Here is a 19,708-nt window from a genome sequence, read left to right on the forward strand (position 1 = left end):
CTAGCACTGAGAAGACAGTGGGAAATGCAACCCAAGTCCACGCCGGCCGCACAGCCTCCGGCTGCAGCGAGCCGGGACGAGGGGTGGACACTGACCTCACCGCTCCCACGGCAGGGTCCCACACGCTCGACCCGCCTTCCCCGGCGAGAACCAGGAAATCTGTCAAGCCGGCCGGGACCCACCCTCCACGAACCCCTCTCGCTCCTTCCCAGCCCGGCCCCAGCCGGCCCAACTGCTCCCGGTCCGCTCCGGCCTCCCGGCTGCACTCTGCCACCTCATCCCTCCTCGCCGGTCTCGCGGCCTCGCCGCCTCCACCCCGGGAGCCTGAACTCGGGCCGTCCCCCGGGCCGGAGCCCCCGGCCGCCGCCCCCGGCCCCGGCCAGGCTCGCAGAGCCGTCGGTCCCTCCGCGGCCCGGTCCCCGCCGCCCCCCAGGCCCGAGCTCCCGCCGCGCGCTCCCCACCCCCAGCCTCCGCCCTCACCCCGCTCGGCCGCTCCCGGCCCGCTCCCCCCAACCGGGCTACCTGGAGGCAAGAGCGGCGGAGCACTTCACCCAGGGCCCTAGGTCGCAGAGGGCCCGGTGCTCGGGGTCCCGCTCCTTCTCCCGCTCCACGTGGTAGGCGTAGATGGAGAGCAGGATCCCGGCGGCGCACACTGCATACCGGGCCACCCGCTCCCACCGCGGCACCGACACTCTCAGCAGGACGGGCGCCGCCATCTTCCCCCCTCCGCCGCCGCCGCCGCCGCCTCCTTCGCCGCCGCCGCCGCCTCCCTCCGCCTCCACCTCAGCCGCCGCCGCCCGTCGGGGCCCGACCCAGCCGCCGCCGCTACCGCCACCGCCTCCGCTGCCGCCGCCACCACCGCCGCCGCCGCCGCGCCCCATTGGCTCGACCGCCTCCTCTGGGCCCCGCCCCCACAGGCGCGCGGCCCAACCGCCCCGAAAGGAGAGAGCCCGGCGGGGCGGGGAAGGCGCGCGCGGGCGCGGCGGGAGGGGGCGGAGCGCGCAACCGTCGGAGGCCGGGCCGGCAGGCGGAGACAGAGGCGGCGCGGCGCGCGCGGCGGGCGGGGCAGAGTGGAGGGGCGTGGCCAGAGGAAAGAGGGGCGGGGCTCCGGGAGGGGAGGGGAGGGGTCGTGAGGGGACGGGAGGGGTCATGAGGGCGGTGAGGTGCCTGAGGGCTTTAGGGGACTGGGTGCAGCGAATTATAAATTTCACGTGTGACTGAGTAAGCCCTTGGCCCCTCCCCCTGGGGGGTGGCGATCATTGCCATCCCTTTTTCCTTTTTTGTCATCATTTGATATTTTTGGACCCAATCCAGATTAACCCTGGCCAATGCCTGGAGTTCCAGAGCCATGCTTCCATTACCTGATATTCCCCACAACCTCCAAGCACCTCTGTGTTCAACAGGTGCAAACTTAAATATTTTTTAAATTATTTATGAAAAAAACAACAAAGTTATTTATGAATGCCTTGCTTCTCTGTAAGTTGAACTTGAGATGGGTTAACATAATTAATGTAATATAGAAAAATATAAAAACGAACTAAAAAAACAGGAAAAAGAAAAAGACAAATCAGAATAAAAAGAAAGACCAGGAGTAAGAACACAGGTAAGCGGGCCATAGAGTCTTGCATAATTATTAAGATTGAACCATAAATTTGGCTCTGAGCTTCCTGGTGATCACAACTAAAAGGAGAACATGTGTGTGTGATTCTCACAGTCTCTAAGAAGAACGAAACACACCATTCTTGGGGATGGCCAGCTTTTCCCTGGTTTCAGTTCTCAGAGATTTCGGGAGCTTTATATAGTGATTTTGAGTAACAAGCAATGTCCTTGTTGGTAACAGATTACCCCAACGTTAGCAGCTTAAAACAAAAATCCCTTATTTTCTCACAGTTTCTGTGGGTCAGGGATGTGGGTACCACTTTGCTAGGTCCTCTGGCTCAAGGTCTCTCACATTCAACTTGTGAGTCAGGGCTGCAGGCATCTCAAAGTTGGAGAATCCTCTTTCAGTCTCACTCAAATGCCATTTACAGGCCTCTGGTTCTTTATTAGTTCCTGGCTACATGTACCCCTCCATAAAAAGCTGCTATCTTCCCCTAAGACAAGGGATGAGAGAGGGAGATGGAAGTCACAGTCTTTGTTGTAATATAATCTCAGAAGAGACAGCCCATCACTTTTATTTACTCTATTAGAAGCTAGTCCACAACCCAAGTGTCCATCAGGGATGAATGGATAAAGAAAATGTGGTATTATGTATACCATGAAATATTATCTGGCCATGAAAAAGAAGGAAATTCTATAATTTGGGACAACACTGATGAATCTTGCGGACATTGTGGTAAATGAAATAAGTCAGACAGAGAAAGACAAATATTATATGATCTCCCATGTATGTAGAATCTTAAAAGGCCAAACTCAGAAACAGATAGATTGGCTAGAGGTTAGGGGAAATGGGGAGATGTTGATCAAAGGGTACAAACTTCCAATTATAAGATGAATAAGTTCTGGGGATCGAAGGTGCCACATGGTGAATGTGGCTAATAATACTGTATTATATACCTGAAAGTTGCTAAGAGAGTAAATCTTAAATGTTCTCACCACATAATACTCACAAATTATGTGAGGTGATGGATGCATTAACTAACCTCATTGCGGTGGACATCTCACAATCAGTTTGATCACAAAATGATCAAATCATGTACACTTTAAACTTACACAATGTTATATTTCAACTATATCATAATAAAGCTAGGAGGTTAAAAAAAAAAAAAAAAAGAAGCTAGTCCCTAGGTCCAGTCTGCAATGAAAGGGAGGGGATTACCCAAAAACATGGAAACCAGGAGAGGGAATCACTGGGAGTTTATCTTACAGGCTGTCTACCACAGTCCTCAAAAAATCACTACTCTCTCTAGTGGTTTCCATAAATCTGAGTGAACTCATTCTGTTGCAACCTCTCTCCTTCTGTATCCCTTTCCTGACTTGGTGAGATCTGTTGATTATCTGGCTTCTTTCACTCATCATCATGTCTATGAGGTTTATTATTAATAATTGCGCATAGCTATTATTATTTTCCATTGTTGTGTTATAGTCCATTATATGAATAACCACAGTTTTATTTGTCCATTCTCTCCCCACTGTTGATAGACATTTATCCTGTTTTAGCTGTTATGAATGAAGTTGCCATGAACATTCTATAAACGTCTTTTGGTGGACATAAACACTCATTTCTAGTGGTAATAACCCCATGAGTGGGATTAGAGTCAGACAGAATTAGTAATTACTGCCTCTGTCAATTCAGGTCTTCCATAAAGAAGATGCCAGCGTAGAATTAGATATGCAAGACATTTCCAGGGGGCCTTGCCCGTGAAGGCTAAAGGAGAGAGGGAGGAAGAGTAGACATGGGGAACCTCCAGACCACAGTGCAGATCTGACCGCTGTGAAAACTCCACAGTCTCAGCCAGGCTGACAGGGAGCCCAGTGTACAAACTGTCCATCATAGGAGCTGTGTGCAGTGTAGGATGGCCTGGAACTAGGACCTCTGCCATGCACAGTCACGGGCCGGGAGCAGCCTGGAAAAAGCATGGCCTCAGCATGAACACTGGGGTGGGTCTAACAGTGTGGCAGCTGGAGCTATTGGCCAACTAGCCTCCTTGCAGCGGGCTCTCTTGAAGGGAGATCTGAACGGTGTGTCACCAGGGCCACCAAGCTACCAAACGTTTTTCCAAAGTGGTTATACCAATTAAAACTCCCACTAGCAATGTCTGAGATTTCTTTATACTCTACGTTCTCACCAACCCTTGGAAGTGCCAATGCTGTTAGTTTTACACATTTTGGTGGTTCTCTGGAGGGATCTCATTGTGGTTTTTTTTTAAAGTTTATTTATTTTGAGAGAGAGAGTGTGTGTGAGAGAGAGAATGCAAGTGGGGGAGGAGCAGAGAGAGAGGGAGAGATAGAATCCCAAGCAGGCTCTGTGCTGTCAGCGAGGAGCCCAATGTGGGGCCCAACCCCACAAACGGTGAGATCATGACCTGAGCTGAAATCAAGAATTGGACACTCAACCAACTGAGCCACCGAGTGCCCTTTATTATGGCTTTAAAATAGCCTTTGCTGACGACTAATGAATTGGGGCACCTTTCATATGCTTATTGAGTACATAAATGTTCTCTTTTGTGAAGTGCCTACCCAGGTCTTTTTCCCACTTAAAAAAAAAAATATGTTGCCTGTCTTTTTCTTATTGGATTATAGAAGTTCTTTATATATTGTGGATATGAGTCTATATGTGTATTGGAGATATCTTCTGCCACACTGTGTCTTTTTTTTTAAATGTTTATTTTTGAGAGAGAGAGAGAGAGAGAAATTACATGCATATGAGCAGAATAGGAACAGGTAGAGAGGGGGACAGAGGATCCAAAGGCTCCATGCTGACAGTAGACAGCCAATGTGGGGCTTGAACCCACAAACTGTGAGATCATGACCTGAGCTGAAACCAAGAGTCAAACGCTCAACCAACTGAACCACCCAGGGGCCCCATCTTGTCTTTTTTTAATTGTGTTTGTTGCTGAACAATAGAAGAGACTGTGAATTCCTCACATACATTCCACTACCTCTCACCTTGGAAATGCCAAACTCCTACTTATTCACAGCTTAGATATTTCTTTCTCCTGGAAGGCTTTCCCACCTCTATTGTAATAGTGAGGATTCTGGTAACACAAACTCAGTTCACCAGGCCAGGGACTCAAACCCCATCAGGACTCTCTCTGCCCATCTTCCCACCTCTGTGTGTTGATTTTGTTCTCTCAGGCCAGCTGTGTGCATTCGGAAGGAAAAGTGGCTACTGGTTCCTCCATCTTGCATCTTTGTTTTCTCCTACCAGAAGGGAACTGCCTGCCATCCCTTAAATCCAATTTTAAAAATCCTGATGAAGAATTCCAGGTTGGCCAGCCTTAGGTCACTCATGGGCCCTGTAGCTAGAAAGAGTGCTGGCTATGACAAACCCAAACACCCACAGGAGATTCTGTAAAGGAGCAGTCCTCCCAAAGAACGAAAAAGTGATATTCTCAAATGCAGGAAGAGGGAACTAGGCAGACAAAGGAGGAGGCTAATCTATTCACTTATTTCACAAATGTTTATTGAGTACCTACAACGTGCCAGGAACAATTGCAAGTGTTGGAGCCATAGAGAAGATGAGCAACAGCCGTTGCCTCACAGAGCTCATGTTGTGTGGGAAGCTAGGTGAGGCTGTTGTGTGGGAAGCTAGGTGTTCCTGTTGAGGGCTCACAGAGAAGAGCCCCTGTTGTTGTACAGAGGAAAGTCCTCTGCTCCCAGGCAGGTAGAGCTGTCCACCAGCCTTCCCGCAGTACCAGCAGACAGCCAGGGTCTTCACTGGCTGGTGGGCAAAACTCTGGGAGATTGATTTCCAATTCAAGAATGTAAACTTCAAAATTTATACACAGATGGAAACGTCATACATTGCTGGTGGGGAATGTAAAATGGTGTAGCCACTTGGAAAACGTGTCTCAAAATGTTAAACATAGAATCACCATGTGACCCAGCAATTCCATTCCTAGGCACATATTCAAGAGAATTGAAAACATGTGTGCACAGAAAAACTTATCCATAAGTGTTCATAGGAGTATTATTCCTAATGGCCAAAAATGTCCATCAACTGATAAATGGATAAACAAAATGTAGTATGTACATACAATGGAATATTACTATTCAGCCATAAAGAGGAATGAAATAGGCGTGCCTGGGTGGCTCAGTCGGTTGAGTGTCCAACTCTTGATTTCGGCTCAGGTCATGATCTTGCCGTTTGTGGGACTGAGCTCCACATTGGGGTCTGTGCTGACAGCAAGGAGCCTGCTTGGGATTCTCTCTCTTTCTCTCTCTCTCTCTCCCCCTCCCCAACTTGTGCATGCATCTCTCTCTCTCTCTCTCAAAATAAATAAATTAATTAAAAAAACAGGAATGAAGTACTGATACATGCTTCCACATGGACGAACCTTGAAAACATGCTAAATGAAAGAAGACAGACCCAGACACAAAAGGCTATGTATTGTATGATTCCTTCTATTTTTTAAATTTTTTTAATGTTTGTTTATTTTTGAGAGAGAGAGAGAGAGAGAGAGAACGAGCAGGGGAGGGGCAGAGAGAGAGGGAGACACAGAATCCACAGCAGGCTCCAGGCTCTGAGCTGTCAGTACAGAGCCTGACTCGAGGCTCAAACTCATGAACCCGCAAGATCATGACCTGAGCTGAAATCAAGAGTCAGAGGCTTAACTGACTGAGTTCCCCAGGCACCCCTCCCCATTCCCTTTCATGGAGGCTTGGCAGGGATCTCTGCTCTAGCTCGTCACCTTGGTTTCTGGGGCCTCTGCATCCATGGCCACATCCCCTTGGGCCACTGCAGTTCCATCCCTGGGCTGGTTTGAAGGCCTATCTTTCATCAACACCTGAAGATGCTCCTTTCTTCCTGCCAAGTATGGCTATGTGGTTAAGCTTTTTTTCCCGGCATGTTTTATCCAATATTTCTGCATTTTCTGTGTTGGCTCAATCTACCATGCCAGAACCAGAAATCCAAAAAGGTTTTCATGAGCTTGTTCATGACCCCAAACTTGCTTTGCTGAGTTAGAACGCTAGACTGTATGTTTTCTGTTTGGGAAAAGGTCACAGCAAGGATATAGCAGGACAGTACTGGAAGTAGCTGACCAGCAATCTTTCTATAGCAGGATCTGTGAAAGCCCAAGCCTCCCAGGACCCTTCAGGAAAACACCACTGAAAGTAAGTGTCCTACTGAGAGGGGATGGATGTGTCATTTTCTCATTCAAGGGATAGTAGAGTCTGATATCATCTCATAACTGCCAGTACAGAGGAAATGCTCATTTTTAAATGATGAGGAGTGGACCAGTAAACATCCTATGTCCATGGATGACCCACTGTCTCACTAGGCGATGAAGCCATCCACTGAGCACACATCTAACAGCTAGACACTGTCGGCCTCTTGATATTTAAACTTCATACGATCTGTATAAGGTAGGTATCATTATCCCCAGTTTTCAGGAGAAAAGTAAGTCTGAGAGGATTAAGTAACTTGCCCTATTACTTAAGAGGTAGAACTTCGTATCAGGAGTGTTGAATCGCTATATTGTACACCTGAAACTAACATTACACTGTATGTTAACTAACTGGAATTTTTTTTAAAAAAAGGGGGGGAGGGCTTCAATTAAAACCTAGGCCTGTCTGATTCAGGTGTCTCCCGCTTTCCACCTATGTAGCTCCCCTGTGGGAAACCACCTCTCAATTTCACTTGGATGCTCTGTTTGTTACTAGGATGCAATGAATGGATTATTCACTACCTCTCCCCTTCCATTCTACTCTATCAGTATAACTAAGTTCCAAGGTCTTGTTTCTGCATCCAGGTGAAAACAGATATTTCCCTGTGGTCTGAAGTAGGCTGAACCCAGGGTTAAATCCTGAAGTCTGCTGAGATTTCATCTGCACGCTGCCATCCCACATACTACCCTGGGGCAGCCTGAGGCCCCTGTGACATGTCTTCATTGAGATCTGTTCCTCCCCAGATCTATGAACCCCAGCACAGGTACCCTGACTGATAGGATAAGCTTGGTCCCTGAGCTTCAGGAGGAACCCTGAAGCCTGTGACTTCCCCTTCTGGGCCTCCTGTCCCTGTCATCCTGTTCTAAGTTCTTTTCCTGTATTAGCTCATTTAATCCTGACAACAACTGTTGATGCAAAACCTACTGTTTTCAGTGGTGTACAGATAAGGAAACTGAGGTTCAGAAAAGCTAAGTAACCTGCCCCAAATCGCACAGCTAATAAGTTGCAGAACTGGGATTCAAACTCCAACAGTTTGGTTCCCAGATCCATGCTCTTAACTCCTGTGCTATGATCTAAGATGCACAGAGAATTTGGACTTTTTCCTTTAGTATTTATCACTATATAATATAATGTGCATTATTCTTCAAAAAAAGAAAAAAAGAAAAGAAAAGAAACTATTTTAGGGGCCCCTGAGTGGTTCAGTCAGTTAGGCAACTGACTTTTGGTTTTGGCTCGGGTCATGATCTCATGGTTTGTGGGGTCGAGTCCCACATCGGGCTCCATACTGATGGTGTGGAGACTGCTGGAGATCCTCACTCTCCCTCTCTCTCTCTCTCTCTCTCTCTCTCTCTCTCTCTGCCCCTCCCCTACTTGCTCTCTATCTGTCTCTCAAGACAAAGAACTAAGTGTTAAAAAAAAAACCTCTTTTATGTTTGTCTCTATCACTAAAATATAAGACTCACAAGGGTAGAGATCTTTGTCTATTTTGTTCACCACTGTATCAGCATCTATGTCAGCATCTAAAACAGACCTGACCAGAGTAGGTACTTAGGAAGTACATTTTGAATGAGTGAATGAGTACTGTAAAAATGTTAACCATTACTGTCTTTGCGCACAAAAAAATAGGCCCACGGCAAATATGTTTCCCCCCATAAAAGAGAAGTCCTCCCCACAGAGATTACTTTCTTTACCATCCCAGACCCAAAGGCAAAACTCAGAAGATTTTGTTTGCCCTCTCTGCTTTTATCACACTCTCTCAAGCCCTTAGCTTTCCTGAGGATGTCAGTGTCCATCCAATGGCCATGCAATTACCCTGACTCATCGTCCCAGATCTCCCTCAACTCTGATGACCTTTGCTTCCATTCCACCTAAATTGCCTATAGGAGTGGCCTTTGCGATCCTTTCAAATGTCCAGATTTCTGAATTCTTGAGCTCTAATATTCTGCTCTTTGTACACACCCTCTGTGGCAGATTGTATTTTCCAAGATGGTTGCAATGAGATTCCCCCATGCAACACACTTTTCTCTGTGATGTTGACCCTGCTCCTGTCAAGGTTGAGTCTGTGTTCCTTTGAAGCCAAGAGGGTCTGTAACTATGGCAGAAGTGACCCTCTGTATTTCCAAGTCTAGATCATAAAAGGTGATACTTCTTCATGGTCTTCTTGGAATGTTTGCTCTTTGAGCCCAGTCACCACGCTGGGAGGAAGTCCAGGCCACACAGGGAGGCTGCACTTAGATCTCCCAGCCAACAGCCCCAGGTCTCAGCTGACAGCCAATATTAGTCACCCAACATGGGACTGAAGATGGCTTTGAGATAACTCCAGTCCCAACCATACTAACAGCATGAGGAACCCAAGTGAAAACCACCTAGCCGAATCCGGTCAACTATACCAGAACCATTAAAAAAAAAAAAAAAAAAAAGGATTGTGTTTTAAGCCTCTAAATCTTTGGGGTTATACATTATGCAGAAAGAGTAACTGAAACACATTCTCTTCCTTCTAGCTCTCCAGTTCTCTTATGCACCAAACCTAGTCTCTCACTGGAAACCTGCTGTGACCTAATCAATGTTTTCCCCATAGACCCAGCAGGAGATGGGTTGGGGCATCTTTCTCCTTTTCATGGCCATTTCCAGACCATTTTTTATCCTGCTTGGCTAACCTAAATGTCTCTGCATTCTCCCGCATTCTATCACCAAGAATATTCAATCTGTGCGAGTGCAGCAAGCCTTGGTTTTATAGGGTTCCCTCCCTAAGGATTTCTGAGATTCTCTGAGGAAGCTAAAATGCCACCCCTAAAGAGGTGAGTTAATTTGCTCACAGTCCATATCACAGCCAGCAGTGAAGCCACATGCCAGCAGTACCTGGCTGTCCCTGCACACCACACTTTCTTTTCTTGTATACACTCTCCTTGCTATATGAGAGCAAGAATACTTTTGATCTAATCAATGTGCATGCTTTCTGTTTAAAGCAAAATACATAATAAATTAACCCTGCCAAGGTATCGAATTCTTAGTGGAACCATGTGTTAAAAGCAGCTGTCTTCAAACACAACTCTTATGAATGTTTATAATTTTGTTTCCTGATTAGAGACTTCCCATGATACTCTGAACTCAACAATTCACAGGAAGCCCAAGAATAAATTATCAAAAAATCATTAACAAAAATCTTTATTTAATAATTGTGTTGGTGATCTTTTTTTGCTGGTATAGAAAATATTTTTTAGAAGATGCCTCGGTGTTTAGGAACAAGGAGACTTCTAGCAACTTTTTGGCCATGAGTTGGATACAACACAAGGTAAACCTCTTTTATATAAGAAATACATTTCACAAAAGTGTTGAATAAAGGCACATTTTGAGCATCAAAGGAATTGGTCTGGAATAAGAGTAGAGGAGCAGGATTGTGTAGGTTAAGAGCATAGGTTGGAATTGAAGCTTTAATCACCCTTTGCCTCAGTATCTTCATCTATAAAATGGGGGTGGCAGTAATACCTGCCTCAGAGGGTTTGAGGAAGGTTAAATACATGGTGACTGACCCACACCAGGTGCTCAACGAATGTTAACTCTTGTTATCTTAATCTTTGTCTCTATGTAGAAAAGAAAAATGCAGCATTCAGTGAAAGTTTTTCCAAAAGCAATGGCTTAAAATAAACTGCTATTTGAAGACTAAGATTATCATTTGGGTAAATGCTATCCCAAATTTAACTGATCTGTATTCCAATAACTACATGAAACACATCAAATTGTGTAGTTACTTAGAAGAACATTTAACAACTAATGCAAAATGCAGATTCCTGGGCTTTGCTTCATATCTGATTCCCATCAGAGAAGATGCCTAGAAATGTGCATTTTTGTGAAACCTCCCTCCAGGTGATCCTTATGATCAAGCAAATTCAGGCAGTAACATTGATTGAAGGGTTGGGGAGTGTATGATTTTCCTGAGGAGGGCATTTTAGTAAGCCTCACCTTGAATAGTCTCCAGGTTAAATGATATTGTTGAGCAGCTGTTTTCAAATTCTAATGTACTTAAGAATCACCTGGAGAGGTGGTAAAAATTCAGATTCCTAGTCCTACCTTTAAGAGATTCAGATTCAGAGATTCAGGTGCCACTTGGGAATCAGCATTTTTTAACCAGCCCCTCCCCTCTAGGGTGAGTCTTTGAGAAGCATTTTTGACTCTTGTCATTCACATGCTAGAGAGGAAACAGACATAGATATTTTTTAAATCTGACTTTCCTATGTAATTTGAACATCTCAGACCTCCTCAACTTGTAGGTACAAACAACTTCACAATAAAATTATAAATGGATCTTGTGAAATTCGAATACTAGATGATCATCCAAGAATCAGTTCTCCTCTCCAGGTATATATCCGGAGATCTCAAAAAAGTGCCTTCATGTGTATGTGTGTTTTTTGTTCACCAGACCGATGGCTCAAATTTCAGCCTCACCACTTACATGCTGTGGGCAAGTTGTTATTTATCTATTGCTGCATTACAAATTATCCCAAAACTTAGTGGTTTAAAACAGCAGCAATCATTTTATTATTTCTCATGGTTTCTGTGGTTGGGAGTTTCAGCAGGGTTTGAGTTGGCTCAGTGTCTTTCATGTGGTTACAATCAGACAGTGGTTGGAACTGGAATAGCAGGGGGTGGAGGAGCTGGGGTTTGCTGGATATCTCTCCCTCTTCACGTAGTTTCAGGACCTCTCTATGTGGTCACTCCTTGTGGGTAAGTTTGAGCTTCCTCACAGCATGGTGGCCTCACAGCAGTCAGACTGCTTCCGTGGTAGCTCAGGGTTCAAGGATAAGTATTTCTTTCTTAAAAAAAATGTTTGGGGCACTTGGGTGGCTCAGTCAGTTAAGCGTCCGATTTCGGCTCAGGTCATGATCTCATGGTTTGTGGGTTCGAGCCATGCATCAGGCTCTGTGCTGACAGCTCAGAGCCTGGAGCCTTCGTTGGATTCTGTCTCCACTTTCTCTGCCCCTCTCCCGCTCATGCTTTCTCTCTCTCTCTCTCTCTCTCTCTCTCTCTCAAAAATGAATAAACATTATTGCCACATTATGTTTATTCATTTTTGAGAGAGAGAGCATGAACAAGGAAGGGGAAGAGAGAGGGGGGGACAGAAGATCTGAAGTGGGCAGCAAACCCTTTATGGGACTCAAACCCATGAACCATGAGATCATGACCTGAGCTGAAGTCAGATGCTTCACTGACTGAGCCACTCAGGCACCCCCAGCATAAGTATTTCGGTAAAGAAGGTGGAAAGTGCATCTCCTTTGTGACCTAGGCTTTGAGGTCACATTGCCTCATTTCTGCTGCATTCCATAGGTTACAAGAGATCCAGAAGCCTGATCAAGATTCACATGGAGGAGAATAGACCCCATCTTTCAATGGTAGGAGGATCAAAGTCACATTGCAAAATAACACGTGGGTTAGGACATATTGTGGCAGCCATCTTTGGAAAATGCAATCTGCCATATAACCCGTCCAAGCTTGACTTGTAGAAGGACGATGATAATAATATCTACTCACTAGGGTTGTAGTGAGGACTAAGAGAAGAAATACATGGAAAGCACTTAGAATAGTAGCCACCATGCTCCATAAATACTACCTATTATTATCACCATTATCATCATCACTCTTTCTATTGCTTACTGAATGGGCACTGGGCAGTCATCGCCCCAACAGGTCCGCAGAACTTCCTCTCTGAGACCAAATACACCACTGCCTCTGGCCTCTATTTCCCTGAAACACCCTCACTGTCTGTAAATCTTCCACCATTGCTAGTGTCATGCTGGCTGAGCCAAGACCCTGCAGCCGCCGATCCCCACACATTCTCAGATATTCCAGTGCATAGACCCCACACCAACTGGCTGCAATCCATTGCTGCCACTGCCTCAGCAGCATTATTGCCACCAATCCCAAACTCTAGCAGGCAGCCCAACATTTCCACAAAGGAGTCACCTCTGAGTGACCTGCCCCCCGCCCCGCCTCTTTCTGTCACCCCATGCCTGAGGGGCAAATACCTGCTGATTCCCCCCACCACAAATGTCCATTGAGAAGCAAGTAACAGAATCAAACAAGTAAACAAAACAACTCCCTCCCTCAGTACTATGCTGTGTTGTGGAGGCTAGAACACTGTTGTCTAGGCCCTAAACTGGCCGATTGTAGTAAAACCTTTTATCAAGTGACAGACATGGTTGTTCTCCCTGGAGCAAAACACACTCCTAGGATGGGTTCTGACATCAGACCCAGGGCTGTTTCCTGCATACACCTCCTCTTTCCTCCTCACCCTGGCCCTGTTTAAACACGTGGCTATCACACCAGGTGCCATGAGGAATATGGTAGTTTCCATAGTCTCATTCCACTGGTCCCGACAAGTGTAGTTGTAAATTGTAAACCAGACTGAAGTTGATTTTCCCCCAGGGTCTCCCCATACAAGTCAGTAGATGCAGATAGATATTTGGGAGGAAGGGAACCACTTAGGCCCAGACACGGAACACATTTAAATCCCAGTTCTGCCTGCCGGTATACTCTGTCATACCTACCAGGACCCCCTCAACCACTTGCTTGTTTAGAAAATAGGCAAAATGTTCCATGTATTTAGGAAAGAGTTTTCATGATTTCCTTGACTTAGGCTGTGGTGGGGAGACTGTTACCCTGGATGGGCGACATAGCCCTTCAAGGAACAGATTTCAGCAGGTGTTTTAGAGGAGATGAGGAGGGGCATAAAGAGATCACCAGGAGTCAGACTTCACAGCTCAGGCTGAAGAAGCAGTTCTCACAAGTGATTCTATGGGCACTGGGGTCCACACCGTGCACTTTGGTACACAAATGTCAGTGCGGCTCAGAGGAGGCTGGGGGGCTCAAGTGTCAAGTGGATGTAAGCCCCACTGCGGTGGACATCTGTTCTCACCCAGGGGTACCCAGGATCTAAACTGCTCTTACACTTGGCAATCTCCACCTAAGGAGACAGAGCCCACCTCCCACTGAAAGAGCTGAAAACACTAGACACTTGCTTTTCTCAGCTTTGCTGGAGGTAATGTATGGGGGAGACCCACTGGCCTTGTGTCAGGAAGTAGATGCAGTGGCAGCATCTCCATCTCATTTCTTCTGGAGGTGACAGTGACAGAGTTCTGGTGTCAGTGGGGACAGTCTGGGTGTACAGCCAGGGCATCTTGGAGAGGGATCTCCTCACTGAAATAGCCCCCAGATAGGATCTGGACGTTTGTTTCTGTCTATAGACATCCTCATCATGTTTTCTCTGGTTATCCAGGAATTTTGAAAACTATCCAATATCATTTTAACAAGAAGTTCCTTTTTTTTTTCTTTTTTTTAAGTTTCTGTCTTTATTTGTTTTGAGCGAGGAGGGGGTGGAGAGAGAGAATCCCAAGCAGGCTCTGCACTGTCAGCACAGAGCCCAGTTCAGGGCTTGAACCCATGAACCATGAGATCATGACCTGAGCCTAAGTCAGGCACTTGACCAACTGAGCCACCCAGGCACTCCTCGTTCCTTTTTGTTTTTTTTTTAATTAGCCTGAATTGATATGATGCTTGCCCGTAAGACTTTGACCAGTACCAGCACTTTTAAACATTTTTTAACTCTAGAGACTTCAGAGCACAGTACTCTCCACAAGGATACCAATGTCTACAAGGGTGCCACTGGCCCAGCACGGGTAAGGCCTGTCAAGGGGCTGTGGATATCAACCAAGAAGACCAAGGCTGGGAAGTGGGGGCTGGGGAAGAATGCATTGGATGCCCTGGGGTAGCAAAGTTGCCAGTTCTCACCTGTAAAACATTATTAGGAGACTGGCCTTAATGGTGGAAGGACGATCCTACCACAGCAGGTGAGAGTAAGACCCAGAGAGACATTTAGCGTATTCATGACTGTCGATGTGACCTTCCATTTATCTCCAGGCCCGTGTAGCCCCAGGAAATCTGTTATTCCACAACAACCTCCACTGTACCCTAGGGAACCTGTCAACCAGGCCCTGGCCACAGACTGTAACCTCAAAATGGGGATCATGAAAGCTTGTTAGAATGCCTGGGGCTGAGAGAGAAAGAATTCTGGAATTTGTTGTTTGTCTCTCTCTATATATATGTTGTCTCTCTCTCTCTCTCTCTCTATATATATATATATATATATTTTTTTTTTTTTAAGAAGGCTTCACACCCAGCACAGAGCCCAACATGGGGCTTGAACTCATCACCCCGAGATCAAGACCCGAGCTGAGATCAAGAGTCGGATGTTCAACCAAATGAGTCACCCAGGCCCCCCTGTTTGTTTATGTTTTTAATTAAGGTATATCAGTATGGTTTTTGTAAAAAACAAAACAAGAAAAAATAAAAAACAAAACCAAAACCCTCTTTTTTAAGTTAAAAAAAAAAATCTTTACATTTATTTATTTTTGAGAGACAGAGCACAAGCGGAGGAGGGGAGAGAGAGGAGACACAGAATCCTAAGCTGGTTCCAGGCTTTGAGCAAGCTGTCAGTACAGAGCCCTACATGGGGCTCGAACCCACCAACTGGGAGATCATGACCTGAGCCAAAGTCGGATGCTCAATCGAATGAGCCACCCAGGCTCGCCTCCCCCCACAAAAAAACCCTCTTTTAATGCCTTTGCCTATAGCAGGTGATATAGGAAGGTGGTATGAAGAGAGGGAGAAGGGGACAGAAAAGAAGAAAAATAAGAGAAAAGGAAATAGGGAAGAATTTCAAGCCAGCAGGATCACTTTCACACATCTCTGCAGGGTTTAGGCGGCAGCATGAGATGTCAGGCCATCCAGGGTGTGCCCGTATCATTGTCACCATTCTAAGGGAGGCTTAAAGTTCATTTCCCAGTGAGGTACTTCAGGGTTAACAATGCCCTACCATTTGAAGGAAGGAGTCCAGGGCTTGGCTGCCACTTAAACTGTCTCTGTCTCGGTACCCTCAAAGGAAGAAGAGAAGGGAGAATTCAGGCACTTTTTTTTTTTTTTTACTATAAGTTCAAGTGTTCTTTCAAAAGAAACAAAAAAGAAATCACAGAAATATCTATAATGCTACAAGACAGGAACCACAATAAGAACAAACAGTAAGCTTTTGAGTCAGAGCCCTCCCAGTGGGGAGGTGGTGGCTGGCAGTGAGGACCAGAGCTTCTCCAGAGGGTGGAAGTGAGAGGAGCTTGCAGGGGCCATGACGGCTCACCCTGCTCCTGAACCCACTCGCACCAGCAGCCCTTTTACAGCCAGCCAGTTAGTCTTGTGCCAGCAACTGTGGCCAATTAACCCGTCTTATTTCGTGAGGATGAAAAGTGAGTGATTATTTTTTTGGAGCAAAGAAGTTGACTCTGAACTTTATAGGTGAGGGGATCTTTTGAGATGACTGAGTCCAACCCCTTTGATAGCAAATTTCAGTAAAATTAAATCTGTAAATGAAACACTTGACACACTGAAAGGAGTCCTGGTAGATGAAGCAAGGTTAAGACAGTGAGGGTTCTTGGGGTGCCTGGGTGGCTCAGTTGGTTGAGCATCCAACCTCGGTTTAGATCATGATCTCACGGTTCATTAGTTTGAGCCCCATGTTGGGCTCTCTGCTGTCAGCAGAGCCCGCTTCAGATCCTCTGTCCCTTCTCTTTCTGCCCCTACCCTGCTTGTTCTCTCTTTCTCTCAAAAATAAATACACATTAAAAAGAAAGAAAAAGAGAGAGCGAGAGAGAGACTGAGGGTTCTTGGTAGTCCTGGATGAAGTGTTGGTTATTTACTGCTGCACAACAGATGACCCCCAACTGTAAAATCTTTAGGGGCCTAAATGACAATACCTGTCATCTCAGAGTTTCTGTCAGACAGGAGTCCAGGCTTCCAGGAACCCACAGCCTAGCTGTGTCCTGTCTCTCTGGGTTCTTACAAAGTTTCATCAAGTTGTCAGCCAGGGCTGCAGTCTTATCTGAAGGCATGACTGCAGAAGGATCTGCCTCAAAGCTCCCTTACATTGTTCTGATTGTTGGATTCACTTCCTCACTGGTTGTTGGACTGAGGGCCTCCATTCTCTGAAGCTGTCGTCCACGGGCTACCCTCAGTTCCTCTCCATATGGCAGCTCGCTTTATCAGAGTGAGCAAGCAGAAAGAGCAAGAGAGGGTGCCAGCAAGAAAGAATGTGCTAATGAGATGGAAGTCCCAATCTTTTGTAACTTAGTCCTAGAAGTGACATCGCATCACCTTTGTGTATTCTGTTCCTTAGAAGTCACCAGGTCCAGCCTATACTTAAGAGGAAGGCATTATACAAGGGAGTGAATGCCAGGAGGCAAGATTATTGGGAGACACATCAGAAGCTGCCTGCGAAAACAGGGGTATATAGAAGGTAGGAAAAGGGTCAGAACCACAGAAGTATAGAATTTTCTGATTGAAATGAAAGGGGCCCAATAAATCCAGCCATCTGCATGTTGCCTGAATTCCTAATATAGCTCCCTGTCAAGTAGCTTTTCACTCTATATCTGCACAATGGTGTAGTTAGAAATGGTAATCCTGGTTATACTGGGCTAGAAACCACCTGCCTATAACATTCATCCATGCCCAAGAGGCACGCTATAACCCATGAAAATGGTGGAAAGGTCAGAAGATTCTATTCTCTTTAATGGTTAACTGCTTTGATGAAAGCTAAAAAGTAAATTGTAAATAAAGATTTGGTCTAATTTTAAAGTAACCTGGAATATGTAGAATGTTTCTCCAGTTATGAGTTTATATATGTTGACATATAAAACACAAAAGATCTTCCTAAGAAGCTGGACAAGTCAGTAAGTTTTAAAGAAAAAAGTAGTGGGAGTATCGAATATTACCAAAACAGACATCAAAGTCAGCAGCTAAAAATTTCAGAACTAAGACAATAAACAGATTAAAAGGAAGAGAAGGCCCTAGTGCTTTACTCCTTTGACATTAAGGATATTTTTCATATGGAATTTTGAATTTGGCAAGAAGTGTGAACTGTGGCTTCATGCCTGGCAGACAGCATTTCAGACTTCACAGACTGCTCTCTGGGAAACTGTTGTAGCCAAGGTTGTGGCATCATGCTTGACCACTCACTTCTTCAAAGAGCTAGCTCAAATGGCTATTTGTAAATGTCAACTCTAGTCTCAAAAGAGAAAAGATTGTAGAAAGTAATTATAAACTATCAGAAAACAATAAAGCTAGGAGGGAGGGAGGGAGGGAGGAAGGAAGGAGGGAGGGAGGGAAGGAAGGATCTTTTCCCTTGAATACTCCTCTCTTATTTTGGGTGATTACAAGATTATAGGAACTCACATAAGGCCTACCTTGAGAACCACAGCACTATTTTGGGTGTGTGCTTATTGGAAAACAAAACTCACTAATTAACTCATAGAATAGCCAAGATGCAAGGATCTTAGGGAACATGTGGTGTCATCCCTAGTTTTGAAGAAATTGGGTTCCAGAGAGACTTAAGTAACTCACCAAGTAATTAGAGCAGAGTGACACTTAGGTCAGCTATTCTCACAGGGGGTCCAATATGAAACAACTAAAGCCAGCTTGGTAATGTCTCCATCTCAGGGGCAACCAGTTTGTCCTTTGCCTTTTGCACCGACTCCACAAGAGGTATTTCTCAACATTGTGTTTATGCAAACTCTTGAGCAGCACAGACTCCTGAGCTAAGAGACTCTCCACTCTGTGTGCAATTGAGGGCAAAGGCTGGGATAGCTTGGCCCTGCTCCAAACTCTTTCCTCGGAGGCCTGAGGGGACAGAAAAAACACATGTACTTTTCCTCGTTGGGTGAATAGAGACCAGGCTCATCAAGTAGAGGTGAAAGTGACTTTATTCTTGAAGTAAATGAAAAACACTCAAACCTGAGAACATTGACTGTTCCTAGTCAGTATAAAACTTTACAACTGGCCAACTCTCATGGAACAGGTGGGATAGGGGAGAAACCTGAAAAGATAGTTGATGTTAACTCTAGTGGAGACAGAAATAATTCGTCTGCTTTTCTTTATGCTTTCTCTCAGCCCAAATGAAACAGCTTTTAATTCCAAATGCAAAATAAACAACATGGAAATATAAGACAGCACATTGAAAAGACCCAAGAGTCAAAGGAGGAAATTTGTATCCAGAGGTGTTCCATGAAATTGGATGCTGAGAGATAAGAAAAGGAAAAAAAATGGAGAGTGAAGAAAGCAACATTTTGAGAGCTGAGCAGGTTTTTTTTTTTTTATCAGAAATAGTGTTTATTGGACTCCCCTCCATAAAAAAAAATTGCTTATGGAAATAAGATTAGTATCTTTTCCCTTTGGTTCCCAGAACACCTAAAAAAGGAGATGAGAGGGAAACAGGGGAGGAAGGAGAGAAAGAAGGACTTGGTGAGAACTGGGGAAATCTTCAAGAAAGGTGGGGGGCAGGTCCATGCTTTTGCTTCTCTGCTCTCCCTTCCAATTCTATAATTGGCACAAGAAAGGATTGCAGCCCTACTTTGGCTTATCTCTCATATTCTTAAATCCATGCCTGTTCCTCAAGTATTTAGTTAGGGAGGAAAGCTGTGAGCTGGTAAAGTCTGCTCCCCCACCACCTCTGGAATTTTCCCCACGGAAATAGGACACAATAAAGTCAGACAATGCGAGCATTCACACCAGGGCAGCCAGGGATGCCTTTGTTCTGGTGAACCAGAATGAAGCTTAACTAAATATGCTGTGAAGCAACTTAAGCAAAGTGGAAAGAGAAAATGATTTCCCACTTCTAGATATAGCAAAATACATTAGCAATAGCGCTTGGGTCTAAGCAGATCCGATGAGTTACAAATGATCATTTTCATTATGGCCTAATGAGATCACGGTTGAAGTAAGTTAATAACGATTAAAGTTAATGAAAAAGGGTGCCTATATAGTTTGTTTTCTCTAAAGTTGTGTC

The 19,708-nt window shown here is 45.3% G+C and overlaps 1 protein-coding gene and 1 long non-coding RNA gene across 2 annotated transcripts in view; one reads left to right on the top strand and one right to left on the bottom strand.

Annotated features, from left to right (window-relative positions):
* The window catches only part of VKORC1L1 (vitamin K epoxide reductase complex subunit 1 like 1), a 65,166-nt gene extending 64,425 nt beyond the window's left edge, over positions 1–741 (bottom strand). The window contains exon 1 of the mRNA XM_043559905.1: positions 523–741. Within this exon, the coding sequence (XP_043415840.1) occupies positions 523–716 (194 nt within the window). The 5' untranslated portion in view covers positions 717–741. The remainder of the gene's footprint in view (positions 1–522) is intronic.
* A 13,691-nt stretch (positions 742–14,432) lies between these two features.
* Positions 14,433–19,428, top strand: LOC122471150. The gene is made up of 3 exons (XR_006294134.1): positions 14,433–14,501; positions 17,045–17,164; positions 18,814–19,428. It is a non-coding gene; the product is annotated as an uncharacterized LOC122471150 (long non-coding RNA).
* Positions 19,429–19,708: the final 280 nt, after the last annotated feature.

This window comes from Prionailurus bengalensis, chromosome E3 (assembly GCF_016509475.1).
Source record: "Prionailurus bengalensis isolate Pbe53 chromosome E3, Fcat_Pben_1.1_paternal_pri, whole genome shotgun sequence".
In the NCBI taxonomy this organism is placed as follows: domain Eukaryota; kingdom Metazoa; phylum Chordata; class Mammalia; order Carnivora; family Felidae; genus Prionailurus; species Prionailurus bengalensis.